The sequence below is a fragment of the Haliotis asinina genome, chromosome 10, assembly GCF_037392515.1.
Source record: "Haliotis asinina isolate JCU_RB_2024 chromosome 10, JCU_Hal_asi_v2, whole genome shotgun sequence".
Classification (NCBI taxonomy): domain Eukaryota; kingdom Metazoa; phylum Mollusca; class Gastropoda; order Lepetellida; family Haliotidae; genus Haliotis; species Haliotis asinina.
The window spans coordinates 46,963,396-46,980,170 of record NC_090289.1 but is presented as its reverse complement, the minus strand read 5'-3'; the positions used below and the strand labels follow the sequence as shown (position 1 = coordinate 46,980,170).

The following is a 16,775-nucleotide window of genomic DNA, read 5'->3' as shown; positions in this document are numbered from 1 at the left end:
GCTGAAGGCATGCATGTATATCGCTTGTAAATATGGTAAGCGGAAGCAACAAATTATCAGAACTGGATTGCATTCTTTTGTAAGGACTGTTTGACAAAAGATACATGGAGATGTCCATTGAAGTTAGGAAAAAGAACTGTGAAGCAATTGTTTTTATGACGTAACATCAATTCGACAAAGTGTTTAATAGATTTCCTGATGTCCAAGTTTACAGAGTTTTGTCAGTGTAAGGTGATGGATTACGTAACTTATTCTCATTTCTTTAGTTCAAATACATTCTTTTAAGAATGAGAACAATTTTTATGGATACACATCGATCTTCTCTATTGTGTATAGGCAATGTTTTGCCATAGATTATAGTGTCATTGTCAAGCTATTTGTTGTCACCATTTGCTTGGCAACGACATCAGAATCTTTGTCAAAACATCACCTATACAGAATAAAGAAGTTGTATTTTCATAAAAATGTCCTCATTCTGCATTCCCTTTAACTTCTAGGATGCAAATAAAGAAGTGAGATGCATTCTTTTAAAACAGAGATTTCATGAAATCACTAAAACAGTCAGTGATTTCATGAGATCACTATGTGTCCCCTTGGGATTTTATGCCTTCCTGAAAATTTCAAGGGATTTTGTGACATTAAAAAATAAACACCTTTTGTGTGTTTGTTTAATGCCACTGTCAGCACTATGGAGGTCAGTAAGCAATGTCTGAAGCAACTAATCCAGTGACTGACATCAGGAGCAAACACTTATTCAGTGAGCTGGACCAAACATTAATGAGTACAATAGTTACCCAACTGGTTATAACGTTTCTACTGAAAATGTTTGGATTTATGAATTTCCTCCACACAAATTTCAAATCATGCATATTGGGGAATGTACCTCAGAGTGAGTGAGTGAGTGAGTGAGTGAGTGAGTGAGTGAGCGAGTGAGTGTAGCTTTTACACCACACTCAGCAATATCTGTACCAGATATTAAGATATGATACAGAGATAAATTCATCTATCATAGCATTATTAGGTATTTAGTCACTTATGTTAGCGACCATCTATTCAATCATGGACAAAGGAACTTCAGAGCAAAATTCTGAGGAGGTGATGAGAGGAGCCAAATATTTCATCACAGTGTGTCTCAGTGTCTGTCAGTCTGTGTCTGTGTGTGTCTTCGATATTTTAAATGTGATAGAAATTATTGTCAGTGGTAAACAGATGTGTCAATGTAATTGTTTAGGTGTGTCTGTTAATGCTTAACATACAAAAGAAATTACTGTCAGTGCAAATTTATCAAGCTGCATTTTAAGCCAGTGGGATGATCGAAAATTCATTTTGTTAACAAGACAGTCATTCTGACATCAACAACAAAGAAAAAGAAAGTAAACTAAATATAAAATATCATTTCCATCAGTGGTATATAGCTTTACACCAGTAATATATCATTTATTAAAAAAACATCATATTTTTTCCCGGAAAAATCAATTGGTCTCCATTCTGTTTGACATAACTGATCAACATTGGCTGAGAAATGAGAAGTGAACTGTTGTCGCTGCCGTTGATGTTGATAGCAACGTGATTGATGTGAGAATCAATACATCCGAACTGGTTAAAGATCCCCAACACTGGCAGCATGAAACAACTTCATTGTCACTAAATGCACAAGTAATTGTCAGTGTAGTGTGTTAAATGCCAGTAAGTATGTAGTGTCAGCAACATGTTCTTAATGAAATGTCAGGCCCCACATGCTTAACAGATTGTTTTCAGAACATATGTTTCGCAGTGAAAATAAATATATTGAAAAATGTTTGTTTATTATTATGGAAAGTTATTTTTCTTAAAAATATAATTTGCTTTCTCAAATGACCTCATCTGATTTTTGTCTGTAAGTGAATGACGAAAATAACCTCTTGCATATTCTGAAATTGTGAGAGAGTGGGTATGGTTTTACATCACTTTTAATTATCCTGGAATAATTGTTAATATCATGGGGAGGACACCAGAAATGGGCTTCACGTATTGTTCTCATATGGGGAATCAAACCCAGGTCTTCAGCATGAGAAGCGTCTTCAGGTTTTCACCAGAGATGCCACCCCAAGATGTTGTAAATAGTACTTTCAAAGATCAGAATTAATAGTTTGACCATAAAATTAGTCGCCAGCTAAATACTTAAAATAGTGAAGATATTGAAATGAGCTTCAGATTTCTGAGTGATAGACAATTTCAATAAAATTATATTTGTTACTTCAAGTGATTCTAGTTCTTATATGTCGTTAAATTTGATGAATGGAAGGGAAGTGAAGCCTGAAAATGCATTCAATCAACGAACATATATGTTTTTGTCTATACATCCAAGTTCTAATGCTAAATTTGTATTGTCCATGATAATATCTTTAACCATCAGGCTACCCGGCCACTCCTTCATGACTGTGGTTTGGGTCTGGGTGACTACCAAAAAACACACGAGAGCAAGGATAACTGGTGTACATGTGTAATGTTCCTGACAAAATCGTTAAGTAACCACAAAACTGTTTATCTTGAACAACATAATATACTATCTCAGAGTGAAAAAGGGTTCTGGTCTTGCCAGACTTTAACCACTTGACAATATTTGCAGTACAAGTTGATAAAATATTATCACACCATGGAATACAGACAAATAATAAATGGTGCTATAATGTCCATGTGGTATGATATACCCTCTCCATATTTAGTGACAATATTTATTTAAAATTAGAACTGTTTCTACAAATTATGATTTGTTGAACACATCAGGTTTACAGTGCAATTTGTTATACACAGGATGTTAAGAGTGGACACATCCTTTGAGATAAAAAGGGAAAATTGTGGTTTGGTTATCTAGCTATGTCAAATAAATATCTTTCACACGTCAGTTATATAGGGAATATATACATGCAAAAATCAAAACAAATATATGTATACACATATATATGTATATTACCATCTGCATGCACTGGAGAGAAGGAGACTGAAAAACAACACAACATTAAATTATAAATAATTGATAGCACAACTAGTTCATTGTTGCGTACATCCCTGAATTAATGACCCTTATAATCCCTACTATCTGGGGTAACTACTCCACAGTGATGTACCTGCAGCACCAGGTACCTGTATCTAGGACTGAAATGATTTATATTGCACCCATGATTCAGTGTTTATCAATTCGATATGTAAAGCAAAAAGATCAGATTTCATTTAACTCTCAGAGTCATTTTTTTTTTAGTGTGAAATCCATTGTCAACTTGGTGATGCCTACTTACAACAAATGGTCTGATTATAATTTACTTTATTTTTCAGGTGAAATACATTTTGTTACACACAAAATGTGCATAAACTTCATTATTGTTCAGTTCTGTTTATGCTTATTAACAGAAATGATTCATTCCCAGATTAAAATTAACATATTCAGTTCTGGACATTTCAGTATTTCTTAAAACATAAAGAAGCATGTACTTTTAATCACTTCATCTATGAATTCTAGTGTGTGAGCTAATGAATCGTTATTCATGCTGAGTATGCAATATTGTAGAAATACTGAAGCATCGAACATCACTCAGCACTAGATACTTATGGGCTTTCCACACTGTGCCACACGGGGAATTAAACTTTGGCCTTCTACATGGCAAGCAAACACTTGAAGTACAACGTTATTCTATCATCCCACTTGTACTTTAAATCAAATCAAATACTGAATACTAGATTTAATATTGAAAGTGCAATAAAAAAAAATAATGACTTAACCATTGATGATTGAACCTGTATGAGACTTCATTCATTTATTTAGGAAAGATATAGAATAAACATTTAATACTGTATCACACTGCTACAAATCGAGATAATTCTCATCAACAAACCAAACATTTATGAAACTCACGCTAAAGTTATGAAATCATCTGATACACAGCACTACAATTTTCTTCAGCAATATATAGTGCACATCACATTTTTCAACAAACGTGTCATATTTTCAATATTTACTCACACAATACAATATTCGACAAATCTAAAAAGACAGAGTGTATGCTTCAAAATTGTTTTACTTTCTTCGCATCAGATATGGAGACATGTTCCGTATATTGACTCCTGGAGAGGTGATTGATTTTCATTATGTCAACAGCATTTCAAAGAAATAAAAACAACTCCTATAGAAAACATCTCTGCCATGAAATTAAAACATACATTTCCACAAGAACATAAAAACACCCAAACCACCACAATTGCTTGATGAAAGAATATATGAAGGATGCAACGATTACACTATGTGGCGAATATGATATGTATCACGAATATTGGAAAACAAACACAAACGATTATATATAAATACAATACTGTAGTTAAGTGATTGATGCACAATATGGAATTCCTATGTAGACATTGTTAATTTATCGAAGCACAGGCCCCCCTATCTAATGGAAGGAATTATGGCAAATTTGAAGGAATTGCATCTCAAATGTAAACAAACGCAGCCCACTTGATAAACAATTGCAGCGATATCGGTAGTTTAGCGGTAATAACAGAAACACAACGCCCCTATTGGACACAATGTCGGTAATACTTGAAACAAGCTCAGCAATCTTCGGATATTTCTCCGTTCCGTTCTGTGAGTTGTCAGTCATGTCCTGAAACTCACACATCTGAAAACATGGCGTCACTCGGAGGAGCACCCGTCTCGGTGAGTTTTGATTTTAGTTTCTACTGTTTTCATTTTTATAATTATCCATCTTTGACCACCCGTGTTGATTGTGTTTAGGTGTGAGGTGTTGTCTGAGATGTAGATTACCATTTAAGGAAAAGATCGTCACTGCAAAACAGCATCATAAGTCATGCCCCCAAAGGCTGTTTACGTCTGAGATTAGGAAGCCTCTGAAAGTGTGCTTTATTACACTATACATGGTGGTAGAATGAACTGTATTTCTTTTCTAAGATGCCATATTTAATAATTTCTAAGCCTAATTTCGATTAATCCATGGTAGAAAACAAATGACAGTGTCTGTAACCTAACTTAAGAATCCCCACACAGGGCTAACTGACGCACTGTTCTTTTTGATGTGTCAGTCCCCTATGTTAAGACAAATGTTAGTAGAAAAACAAATGATGAACAGTTTGGTGAAGGTTTATGTTAGGGTTAAACATCTTCTCTAGATCATTTTAATAACATGTGTGAGTCTTAAACCATACACGGCAATATGACTGTCTCATTTCTACTACCAATGAAAGTTTACATCAGTACATTCACCTGAAGCTGACTAGTCATGCGACATTCCATGATTTCATTGTGGGAATGTAAACATTGCAAACATTACCGTGTCTCTGTAAAGTTTTGAGTCGAACTGCGAGGCATTAACATAATGTTTCCACTGGTGATGTTAGCTGTTTGATGCAACTGCAAACCAAGAAACGGGATGCGACGAAGTAGTTTACTGTGGGAGACTGTACGAGGCGTCGGTTACGTTGTGACTTAATGCAAAAAAGTTCAATTATGGGGGGGCAGACATGAATGGCGTAGCGACGTCATCACATTGTAACGTAATGCAAAAAGTGCACATTATCGTCTGATAAAGTATTGTCGTTGCCTTTGATCTTTCACAGAAGCATCTTAGAATGATCATTATTTCTATGCTGGCTTATGTGTCGAACACTTAGATCAGTCAAACTGTTCCCTTGATCACAACAAGTTCAATACAGTACACAATAAAGTTAATGAGTGTCGCCTTCCCTGTTCAACGCAATGGGGTTTAACTGTATTTAGCTGTCACAACAAGATTTCACTTGCATAATTATGTGGGGTACATGACATACAAGTTTTTATGTCATAAGCTCATATCAGAGATAAATGCTTCAGTTAAATGATATACCCAATAAAGAATCAGTCAATGCTTTAATTCCACCCTGGAATTTGAAAACCACATGAATGGCCTTAAAAACATTGTAAGATGCAAAAACACCTTAGCATCACCTGCTTGAAGCTGCATAAGTTGGCCAAGCAAATCTCCAGTCATCTTTTACACATATTCAAAGGCAAAAGAATCTGTAATCATGCTCTTTCTGACCATAACGAGATCTTCATAAAAACTCAAACAAAAATACGTCTGTTTCTCCTTAAAGATATAAAATGAACTTATGTTCAGTTAGATTATGAATGAGATTGTTTTATGATCTCATCTTTTTAATTTATATTGTTCATATTCACACTTTGTCAATAAATGTTGCAAACGCTACGTGTTACTGTCATACTCCATTTGACAAAAGCAAAAGAAAATTTGATGTTTCTAACTTTAATGTCTCTTACAACTCAGTAGACAATAAAGTATTAAATAAGTGTGTTCAGCTTTACACTGCTTTTAGCAATATTCCAGCAATATCACAGAGGAGTACATGAGAAATGGGCTTCAAACCCTGTACCCATCACAGTGGCTTTAATCACATGGCAACCTGGCACCACCGCCCTACACACTAAACCAACATGAAAACAGCCCGTCATGACAAGAATCTTCTGTAAGAAACTGGATTAATTAATACACATACTGTATTATACATGTCATACTGAAATATTCCTTCATGAATTTTCATTTAGAAGCTACTCTGTTTTCAATTCTGCATTTGGTTATTGTTGATACAAGACTGCTAAATATAATTTAAAAACTGAAAGTATTAGCCAATCATAATTGAGTATCAGATAACCTTTAGCTAGAATTATTAATAACTTCACATGATCACTGTATCCTTTTGCCTTTGATTACATCCATACATATATGCATACATATATACAAATAATAAATCAGGATACCTGGAGGAGGTTTTATAGACTTCTGGGTCTCATAAAGTTGTCCAATCACAAAATCTCTATATGTCTGCAAAATCATTATTGCACACTCATCAGGTTGTTATCAAAATTTGACATAATATAGATGTACAGCTGCTTCACTATTCTGAAGGGACAGTTGAGTATCAGGTCAAGCCAGCTGTTAAAAATATTTCGTAAATTTCTTTAATATTAATTTTTGAACTTGTAAAGATGTAATAAATAATGCGTTTTTATGTATTCTGATGTTCATATTTAACATACAGTGAACAGCAAAATAAACGCAAGTTTTGGAAAATGAAATCTCATAAAAGTAAGCATTCATGTTTACGTCTTCTACTAAATAACTTTACAAAAAAAAACAGACGTGTTTCTTTTTCTGTTCAGTATATATAGTCTCTTTAATGTCACTTCTTACATTAAGGCTTCATTGAAATAAATAAATAAATAAATAAATAAATAATAAATAAATAAATAAATAAATAAATAAATAAATAAATAAATAAATAAATAAATAAATAAATAAATAAATAAATAAATAAATAAATAAATAAATAAATAAATAAATAAATAAATAAATAAATAAATAAATAAATAAATAAATAAATGCCAATAACAGATAATCTATTCAGAATACTTTAGTAATTTTTACAGGTCTGCCATACTATTATACCAGTTGACAGGTTCATGAACTCATGTTGTTTTCAAAGCTGAGACACGGTGAAAAACGATCAGCCATTCAAATAACTGCCACACCAACCAACTTGTGCGGTTGTACAGGCACACCAGGTCTGGTTCATAAACAGTATTTGCACGATTCCACCTGCCACAATCACCTGTTAACGAGACTGCTACACCATGAACTAACTCCCCTGAACTCTGCATTGGCCGAGAAGTACTCGGAGACCTTTAAGAGTCTAGGTGTACTGTTACTTAGAATTAAAATATATAACTGACTGGATGACAGAAAGGCAAAATGCTCTCTGACAGCTTGGGTAGAATCTGTTGTCGAGATAGTCATCTACGCTGGTCCTTCAATCTGGGTGTGCTCAGTACTGAGCTGTGGAGTCCATGGGAGATCTCCTGCCCTCTAGATTTTATTTACTGCAGAGGTTAGTCAACACAATTTTCAAGTGTTACAACTCAAGATAAGTTGTTTCTCAAATACGCTTTACTACTATTAAAGAGTATAATATTAAACCTTCATTCTGCACGTGGTCATATTAGTTTTGTTTTCCTCCTTTTCTTAAATTGTCAAACTTCAAGCACAAATTTTGTGTTGTGTTTGTTATATGCTCGAGAAACAGACTATCATTTCATATCAGTGATATGATTTTTAATTAGTATCATGTATTTAATAAGCAATGATCCCACCTGTTGGGGTACTGTGACATGCAATAAACCAAGTCTCTGAGTCTTACTGTAATTCAGTATGTGGCCTCTTGAGACAATGCTGCTTTGTTGCTGGGGAGCTACTCCAACTAAGAATCACAATGGAAAGGTCAAAATATTAAAAACTGATTTGACCTGAACCTTATACTGAACCATTTGGCCCTGACTGGGTTTACATGTCTCATCTCCATGTGACAATGTTGATCTGATTTGTTGATCTGATCTAGATAAAATACTTTTTCCCTACAAGGGCAAAATATAACGGTACATATTATCCATGCGATTCTCTCGGGCAAAAATATCACTTCGTCATGGTGACATTTCATTCGTTTTGTTTCATTTCATTCACACACTGTACCCATGTCAAGAAAAAAAATTATGTTTTAATAAAACATTATCAAGACAAAAAGACAATACTGGTATCACTATCTCTGAGCAACTGTGAACCTAACAATAATGTCAACAAAAAGCCTGACCTATTGAGTAACCCTTTTAAGAAAATATCACAGGATTTCAAGTATCTGATACTGACATTTATCTCCTGAACAGACGAACACTTCTAGGCAATACTTACATGTGTTTGTTGTGTCATAACCTCAATGAGCTTAGGAAACCTGATATTTTCAAACAAGTGTATTTAATATGTCATACCGTTGTTTTACTTAGGATATTATCTGCATCATAAATACATAACAAAATTATCGGAGTCAGATATATGGGAAACGAATTTTGTTTAACTGATCTGTTATCACATTCGGGATTCAAACCTACTTTCTCCGAACCAGGCCCCAACTACTGGTTCCTTTTCAGTAAAAATAAAATTATTTGTTTATGTATTCAGAGACTAATCATTAGCCTATCAGCCAATTTATACTAAAAATGCACTAATATAGAAATGTGCAAATCTTATTTTTATTTAGCGTAGTGTTTATCTAGATCAGACACTGTGTCACCCAGCAAATTCAAAGCATACAGTCTGATTCATACTGAGATTTATCACATATGCAGACAGCAGTGGGCTGTAATCTATCACTTTGTTACTACGTTAAGCCTAGTCAAAGACACATTCCATTCTGTGAGGGTATACCTGGACGATAATACTGCCCTTATGGCCACCACAGAAAGGCAACAAAGTCGATTGACAGCAGTAGAAGTCAAATTATCACAGGATTGATCATCTGGCTTATCGACTGCTTGCCCTGACTGTGGTATTGGGGGTAAAAAATGTTTGGTCATAATAGTATCATATTACTCAGCACGGAAAACTAGGTTCTACAAAGGTACTGAAGTTTGAAAAAGGAAACAAAAAAAATATGTTCACATCTTATTATGTTGAGTTATAAAGATCCTTCACTAGCCAATAATCACAGCAAGAATTGCCCAATACCTCTCAAGACGATGAAGAGATAAAAGTTTAACTTCAAAGCCAGGCTTTCAAAATGTGCTTTCATTTTGAGACTATCGCAATCTCCTTATGTCTCACAGCAAACTTGAACCAAAGAGTGCAGAAGAATAAAATACTTTAAAAAACAAGACGATCAATAACATGAAAATCACAACTAGCCTTTCATTGTCTGATCTTTGTAAGGATTTGTAAGACACTGACAAAAGAGCACAATAATTCATCACAGTTTCTTAAGAAAAATTGAAAACACTGTGTTTTATAATATAAAATGGATTATTGATTATTACCATTCAATCATGTAAGATAAATTCTTTCCAGTCAGCCATACCAAATCAGTATAAGTCTTTGTTCATTTCCAAATAATATCTTAAGAAAGCACATAAACAGTTTAGGCTAGCAACCAACATCATTAATGTTGTGGCATGAAAAGTCATGAGGTATGATTATGCAATAAACATTTGAATGATTAACATATTTTGACACTAAAACTCTTTTTGCAACACAACTGTATTTTTAAGCCCTAAAATGAGGTACGCTGCATCTGATTTATTTATAGAGACATTAAAATGGAACTAAAGCAAAGGAATTTATTCAAACATTTCCTGATAAATACTTTTTGTAAACAATAAGAATTTGACAACATTTTATTTTCATTACAGTGTCATGAAATCTTTAAATTACATGTGCCAGTTTCAAAATATGTCAGATTATAATTTTACAAATAGGATATATTGTTAGAATGAAATACCATAGCAATTATTTGTAGACTGTGGCTGTAATTCCCTTTTCACAAACTGGAAACATGGTGAGAAAGATTTTCAATAGAATCTCACTTGAATGACATATATATGTAATATATCAATGCTGTGAATATTAGTGTAAATTTTTTAAGCTCTTTAGAAAATATATTTCAACCAACATTCATATATTTCTTGATATCTGACATCAAAATATGCCTAGTTAAGATGCCTGTTCTAGTGATACTGTATCGCACTAACTGTACACTTTATTTTGAAAACCTAACACTGATGGTAAAAATAGTTTTTTAAAACTGAATTCATGTTTACATGCATTCTGCTAACCAGACAGTCTGGTTGTCATGGAAACACATGATGCCATCCATTTTTGATGAAGTCATTGGATTCCAGTATAAGTCTTAATGTTTATGTCTACACTAAGTGAAAACAACTGTGTGCCAGTAACACTTCCAGTACACCTGTTTCTAAAACATCAATAAGTTTTCAAGTTGGCAGGTGGGTTTGAGAATTTAATGCCAGAAACTTTCATTTAGAACCAAAGGTTGTGATACTCTCCTCAGCATGATTCAACATTGTCCACCATTTACAATTTCATTAGTGACATTACAATATTTATTTCTACTTCTATGCTCAAAATGTTATACCAACATGGAAAGTGTTATGAAGAAGGTTATATATTCTCTAGACAATAAACCTGTATGCCCAAAAGAGTCTTATCACCAGTTACCAATATAGGATTTATTTTCATCCCATTCCAAAAGTGGCTGAATGTCAGCAAGTACAATTGAACTTACAATAAGAGCTACCTGACAAAAGTTGAGCACATGATAAAACTTGTCATTGAATTTATAGACATACAATAAGTGATATCGTCTATGCACCAGTCAATGGCTATCAAATCGTGACGTACAGTTGATAATCTGAATCTTTCATAGATTTTCTTTCTTACAAGATAATTCTATTGGAATCTATAGGGACTCAGATCACAACATTTTCAAGTCATTGTTCTTTGTTTCTTTACATATTGTAACAAGCCCTTTAGATGTCAAAGGCATTGATCAGTTGGTATTACACTACAGTGAAATCAGACAATATAACTGGTAGTTGACTGGATAATTATTATTGATTGTGTAGCTTATGTATCTATACAAAGACAAAGAACTGATTCTGGCAGTACAGTAAACATGTTGATAAACATCTTGAGAACACTAATCTTATGTTGAAGACTGGTTATGAATATGACATGTATCAAAGGTTCATTAATATTTCTTGCACACTTAACAAATATTCTTAATAAATAAAGTCAAACTTTCACTGAAATTTCTTTCATAACTAACAAACAATTTTTAAGAACAGCTCACTTGACATTCTGATTTAGACATTCTGATTTTATAACAAGTATTACCAGTATATATATTATTCTTCAACAAATTCAAATTTCAATTGATAGAATTTTAACTGCATCGCCAGTACTTGATGGAATTGGATTCATCAACTTTCTATGTCCTGAATCAATACAAAGTTAGCTTTACACCACGACACTTGTAATCAAGTCACGCAATACTACAGCAGGTATTCCAGAACTAAATGATGTTTAAATTACAACATTAAAGTTACAGTATAGTGTATCCTAGCCATATTCTTGATGTGATGTTATCTTCACACTGCTTTAATATACCTAGGGAAAAAAATATGGATCGTATGAAATCAGAAGTGTTCCATAATTTTCTTCAAGGTTTCATCACAACCCATGCGAGACAAAGCTTGTTTAGATACCTGGAAAAAAGTAAAGGCATCATCTTGAATACATTTTACATAACAAGTATATAATAACCCTTACTGAACTCAACATGGCTCTTAATTGAATGCGTGGTGTTTAATTGAAATCCCAACATTTAAGTCAGTTAGCTGTGTTTATTCAAAGAAATATGATAGAAAAAATAGAATTGTTAAGTAACGATTACTCTTCATAGAATCTATAACATATGTACTACATGACACTAATTATTACACAGGATCGATGCGTGAGTATGACTGAGTATTGATTAATGCTAGATTCTTTCATCAAAGTGGGCGATAGCAAACAAGACTTAAAGTAAAAGAATATCAGAATTTCATGCAAAATTCACTTCATCTTCATTAACTTAACTCTGCTCTATTCTAATACACCTGAATAAAAATAATCAATGTTATTGGAGTCATATATCTCTTTAAATCAGTTGACTAAGTATGTGGTTGATGCATAAAGCTCTTGCATCATCACTGATGGTACGATACATGATACATAAGCTGAAGGGGTCAGCAGCACAGGTACTACTGATTATGTACCCCAGGCATGTTTCACTGTATTCTGATATGGGCTAGATTACATTCATGTATACAGAAACGTACCTGGAGTACGTATCAGTAGTAACTGTGCTGACAGCAACCCTTTCAACATATTTAAAGGGAAATGTAAATGACATTTTCCAGTGTACATACAGAGTTTGAACACAATAAGCACAAGGTCGCTTAATGACTTCATATTCAAATTAACCAATAATTCATTGTAACAAGATCAATACAATCAGAAAATCAAAGAGTTAATCTTGATTTCATCCACAGTGGTCCACCTCAGCATGAAGTCCAAGCATCAATTTTCTGACAAGAATAATCACAAGTATAAATAAATCAAAGTTTTCTCTTCGTAGTGATATTGATCATTTAATAGCTTCCTGCTGTAGCCAAAATCTTGCCCCACACCAAGATATGTAGAACCAGAAGCACTGATACCTGCCATGATGTCAATAATTTATACGTGATCAATGAGCTAGTTTTGTAGGCCAAACCATACTCCTAAACTGATAATCCCGTGGGACCTGTAGGTTCGTCAAGGGTAACATTATGTTGAGAGTGTGAAACAAACCCTAATTCAACTTCCGCCCACACAATATATTGATATAAGACACATTATTTTCTTTCATCTTCCGATTTTGCTGTAGTATTGTTTATTTCTTTCAGCAATACATTAACAATTTTTGTCACAGACATGACATATTCAACCTTTGAGATTGGTTTGTAAATACCATTTGTTTATGAGAATAAGATGCATATGAATATGAAATGCATTACATCATTGTCAAAAGATTAGTATTCAGTTCTCATCCAATAAATAATTCAATTTGTGAAAAATACACAAACCTACACAAGAATATGTTGAATTATTTCCAAATGCCTCTTAATACTTTCAATTCACAATTATGTGGAGTTACTGTCACTGCATGTATACTGATGAAGACTCTGTGCATAAATCTATGTGTGCTTTCCAAAGGTAAAATCAAAAGATTAAAATGTAAAATAAACAACATAAAAACTTTGCAATATATATTAAGAATAATATTCAAAGTATACATGAATCTAGAGTCTAGTTTCCCCCTAAAATTGAGTCTGGAATACCAATCCAATATCACATATGTCTAAAGATTAGTCCAAGATCAAACAATTCAAAGCACCAAGCATATTATAATTCATAAAATTGTTCCTCCAGAAATATGTCTCAAACTCAGTCAAAAAGTATTATTGTCATATGCTCTAATTAAATATCAAACTCCATCATGTGACCAGACTTCTACAATCCAACACAGTCATCAAACATTAAGAATTTAAAATCCATACAAGACATTCATATCTAAATATAACTTCAACTGATATTGTATTTACATATAAATAATTGGTCAGCCTTTATGTTCATTAACATTGTGCATAAATCATAAACATGGAATTTTCTTCCACAAATATAAATAATGAACAGTATAGCAAAATAATGAACATTTCTTCCACAAATATAAATAATGAACATTAGTTATCATATTATAATACCTAAGAAAAAGTTTCCTTTATCATTCAGGCTAATTAAGGTCTGGATCTACTACCAAACTTTTACTGAACTCTAAAAACAAAATTCGGTTTTATAAATCACATTTGTAAATGTCACTTACGGTCATGTTCGAGTTTCAGTGGTCCTGCATTCGGCTCATAGAATCGAGCTTGTGACATTTCAGATGAAACTTTAAACGTATCTAATTCCAACAGGCTGTTACTTGTTTTAGATGACACCCCACCATTTAGCTTCTTGCTTTGGCCTGTACATAGTGACAGAGCACGCCGCCGGAAATGACCTTATTGTTGTCATTATTGTCATGGTGCCAGGTCATATGCAAATTGAGGGGAACGACAGAAGAAAATTAATTGACTCTATGCATTATTTGGAAAGTTGAATGATTTATCTTGCTCTACGGAACTCCAAATTTCTTACTTTTCTATTTATTGTTCTAAAGCATATCCACAAGTTATGTCCAAGAATACATTTACAAAGCTTTGTTGATTTCAGTGCCCTTAAGAATAAACCGGAATCGGAAAGGCAATATTTCACGCATGCGTAAATGAAAATACTCCAGCGGTGGAGTAAACAAACGAGATAGCAATTATACACTTTCAGGCTTTTGCATAAAATCAACCTTTACATTCGGAACGAAATGGCAGACGCTGATCCCGTAACGATTGTAAGTACATATATTCTGGGACTGAGATGAAAATGTCACGTAATATTGATTGTGGACTGAAAAGGACATTACCGAAGGCACATGCATGTTAATTCGTTGTACGAGTACCGTTACTTACCGGTGTATTCATCATGTTCATACTATGTTTGAGATTCTTGACAAATGTACACTGGCAATGGCAGAAGAGTAAACGAAGACGTGATGTATGTAGAATATCCACTCATTCCTCTTTCGGGAATATGGGCTAAACCAAATTGTAATTTTTCGCAATCAATTTTGTTGTAACGACGCATGTAAACACTGAACTCAGGTATGCTGTCATCTGTGTACAATCGTTGATTGTCATATCACAAATTGGAGTGAAGTTGCCACATGATTTGGGGCATTCTCATTTGAAAATAACTGTACTGATTTTTTTAATTAATCGCAGAAACCTAATGCACCCGAGCAATTCCTAGGATGAGATCGTTTGACAGCTAGTCATATCTAACTTGTATCATATCTTCTGACAAATGAAGGAAAATCAGGTTCTGTGGATAGTCTACTTCTTTATTGTAATAGGTGCGACATTTCAGTGCAGGTACTAACACCGTTAGCAAGCAAGTCATCATAGGACTTGGTTTTCCTTCATCTATACAGCTTCTAAAATGCCTTTCAAAGAAGTTCTGACAAGTGGTTTGAGTGAAATCTGGACAAAACATAGGTTTTCACCTGCCTTGGACTTACAGGCCAGTTTTGTTTATGTATGATGATGACATGTTTGAAAGTTTTGCTTTGCAATATGTTTATAATTGTATGGCTCCATTATATGAAGTCAAAGTATGTGAGCAGAAAGATCTTCATTATCATTTAACTTTAATTTTTGTTATAGAGATTTTTTCTCCGATGGTTGATATTTTTCTTTTTCAGGCAAAAATAAATTATTATTTAAGAGAGAAATACTACAACCATGTTGAAAGCACTGCCACAGAAGGCTTGCAGAAATATGGGAATGATCCTGTTCTCAAGTTCTTTGCAGCATTTGCAAAGATTTTGCAAGGTAAGTATGTTTTCTAAACATGCGAAAGTGTGATGATATCTTGGTAGCATATGGTACTTAAAGTATTTGCTATCTCACTTTCTTTATACTAAACAGTCAGAATGTACAGATTGCCTTGTCGTCTCAGATGATTTATTTTGTGCACACCGAAAGCTGTCCACCAATATGGTTTGATATAAATGACATATGTACCTAATGTTTTGCAGAATTCTTCTGTCATTCTGAACAGAGCACAAAGAGTTTCATCATGTTCATATGGTATATTAATTACAAGGAGAGAAGACATTTGCTTTTATTTCTTTGTCAGTGTATATTTCTCAATTATATATTAATCAAAATATTGGAAATGCCAGTTCCAAGATATTGATACACTTTTGGGCAAAATACATTAAAGATCTTAAAATCCTGCATACTTCATGACAGCCTTTTAGTATGTCTACTCATATTTGCAATGTTCACCCTAGATGTCACTCTTAGCTAAAACATGTGCCACAATTATTGGTATCAGTTCTTCTCTGACTGAATAGGATTGCCCACATTGTCAAGTGTTACTTTCAGTTTGTTTATCATGCTTTGTACTTGTATTGTACATCCTCACATATCAGTGCTGTACAGATTATGAAATTACCAGTTCCATCATGTACTACTAGTAGTAATTTAGATGCAGTTGGACTTGAGAGAATGTGAAATCTGAAGTTTTTAATGGTTGATACTTATAGGTTGCAAAAGACATTCTTTGTGATTCCTGGTAAGAATGCAACACCTTGCAACTTTTGCTTCTCATATTAGGTGACTAATGGGTTACTGTGATCAGGCTTGCTGA

General features: G+C 33.6%; 2 protein-coding genes across 9 annotated transcripts in view; one reads left to right on the top strand and one right to left on the bottom strand.

Moving 5' to 3' along the window:
• The window catches only part of LOC137298164 (GRB10-interacting GYF protein 2-like), a 61,789-nt gene extending 47,270 nt beyond the window's left edge, over positions 1-14,519 (bottom strand). For 2 of the 7 annotated variants that reach the window (XM_067830306.1, XM_067830308.1), the window contains exons 1-2: positions 14,350-14,519; positions 2,954-2,980 (exon numbers count right to left, since the gene is read on the bottom strand). In XM_067830306.1, the coding sequence (XP_067686407.1) occupies positions 2,954-2,980; positions 14,350-14,407 (85 nt within the window). In that variant the 5' untranslated portion in view covers positions 14,408-14,519. The remainder of the gene's footprint in view (positions 1-2,953; positions 2,981-14,349) is intronic. The other 5 variants (XM_067830302.1, XM_067830304.1, XM_067830301.1 and 2 more) reach the window with 5 other exon arrangements.
• The window catches only part of LOC137297897 (tetratricopeptide repeat protein 21B-like), a 308,763-nt gene that overhangs the window by 259,763 nt on the left and 32,225 nt on the right, over positions 1-16,775 (top strand). The window contains exons 1-2 of one of the 2 annotated variants that reach the window (XM_067829877.1): positions 14,784-14,913; positions 15,823-15,952. The exons of the other annotated variant lie outside the window; for it this stretch is intronic. Of the exons in view, the coding sequence (XP_067685978.1) occupies positions 14,887-14,913; positions 15,823-15,952 (157 nt within the window). The 5' untranslated portion in view covers positions 14,784-14,886. Of the gene's footprint in view, positions 1-14,783; positions 14,914-15,822; positions 15,953-16,775 lie in introns of those variants that run through there. 2 annotated transcript variants of the gene reach the window in all.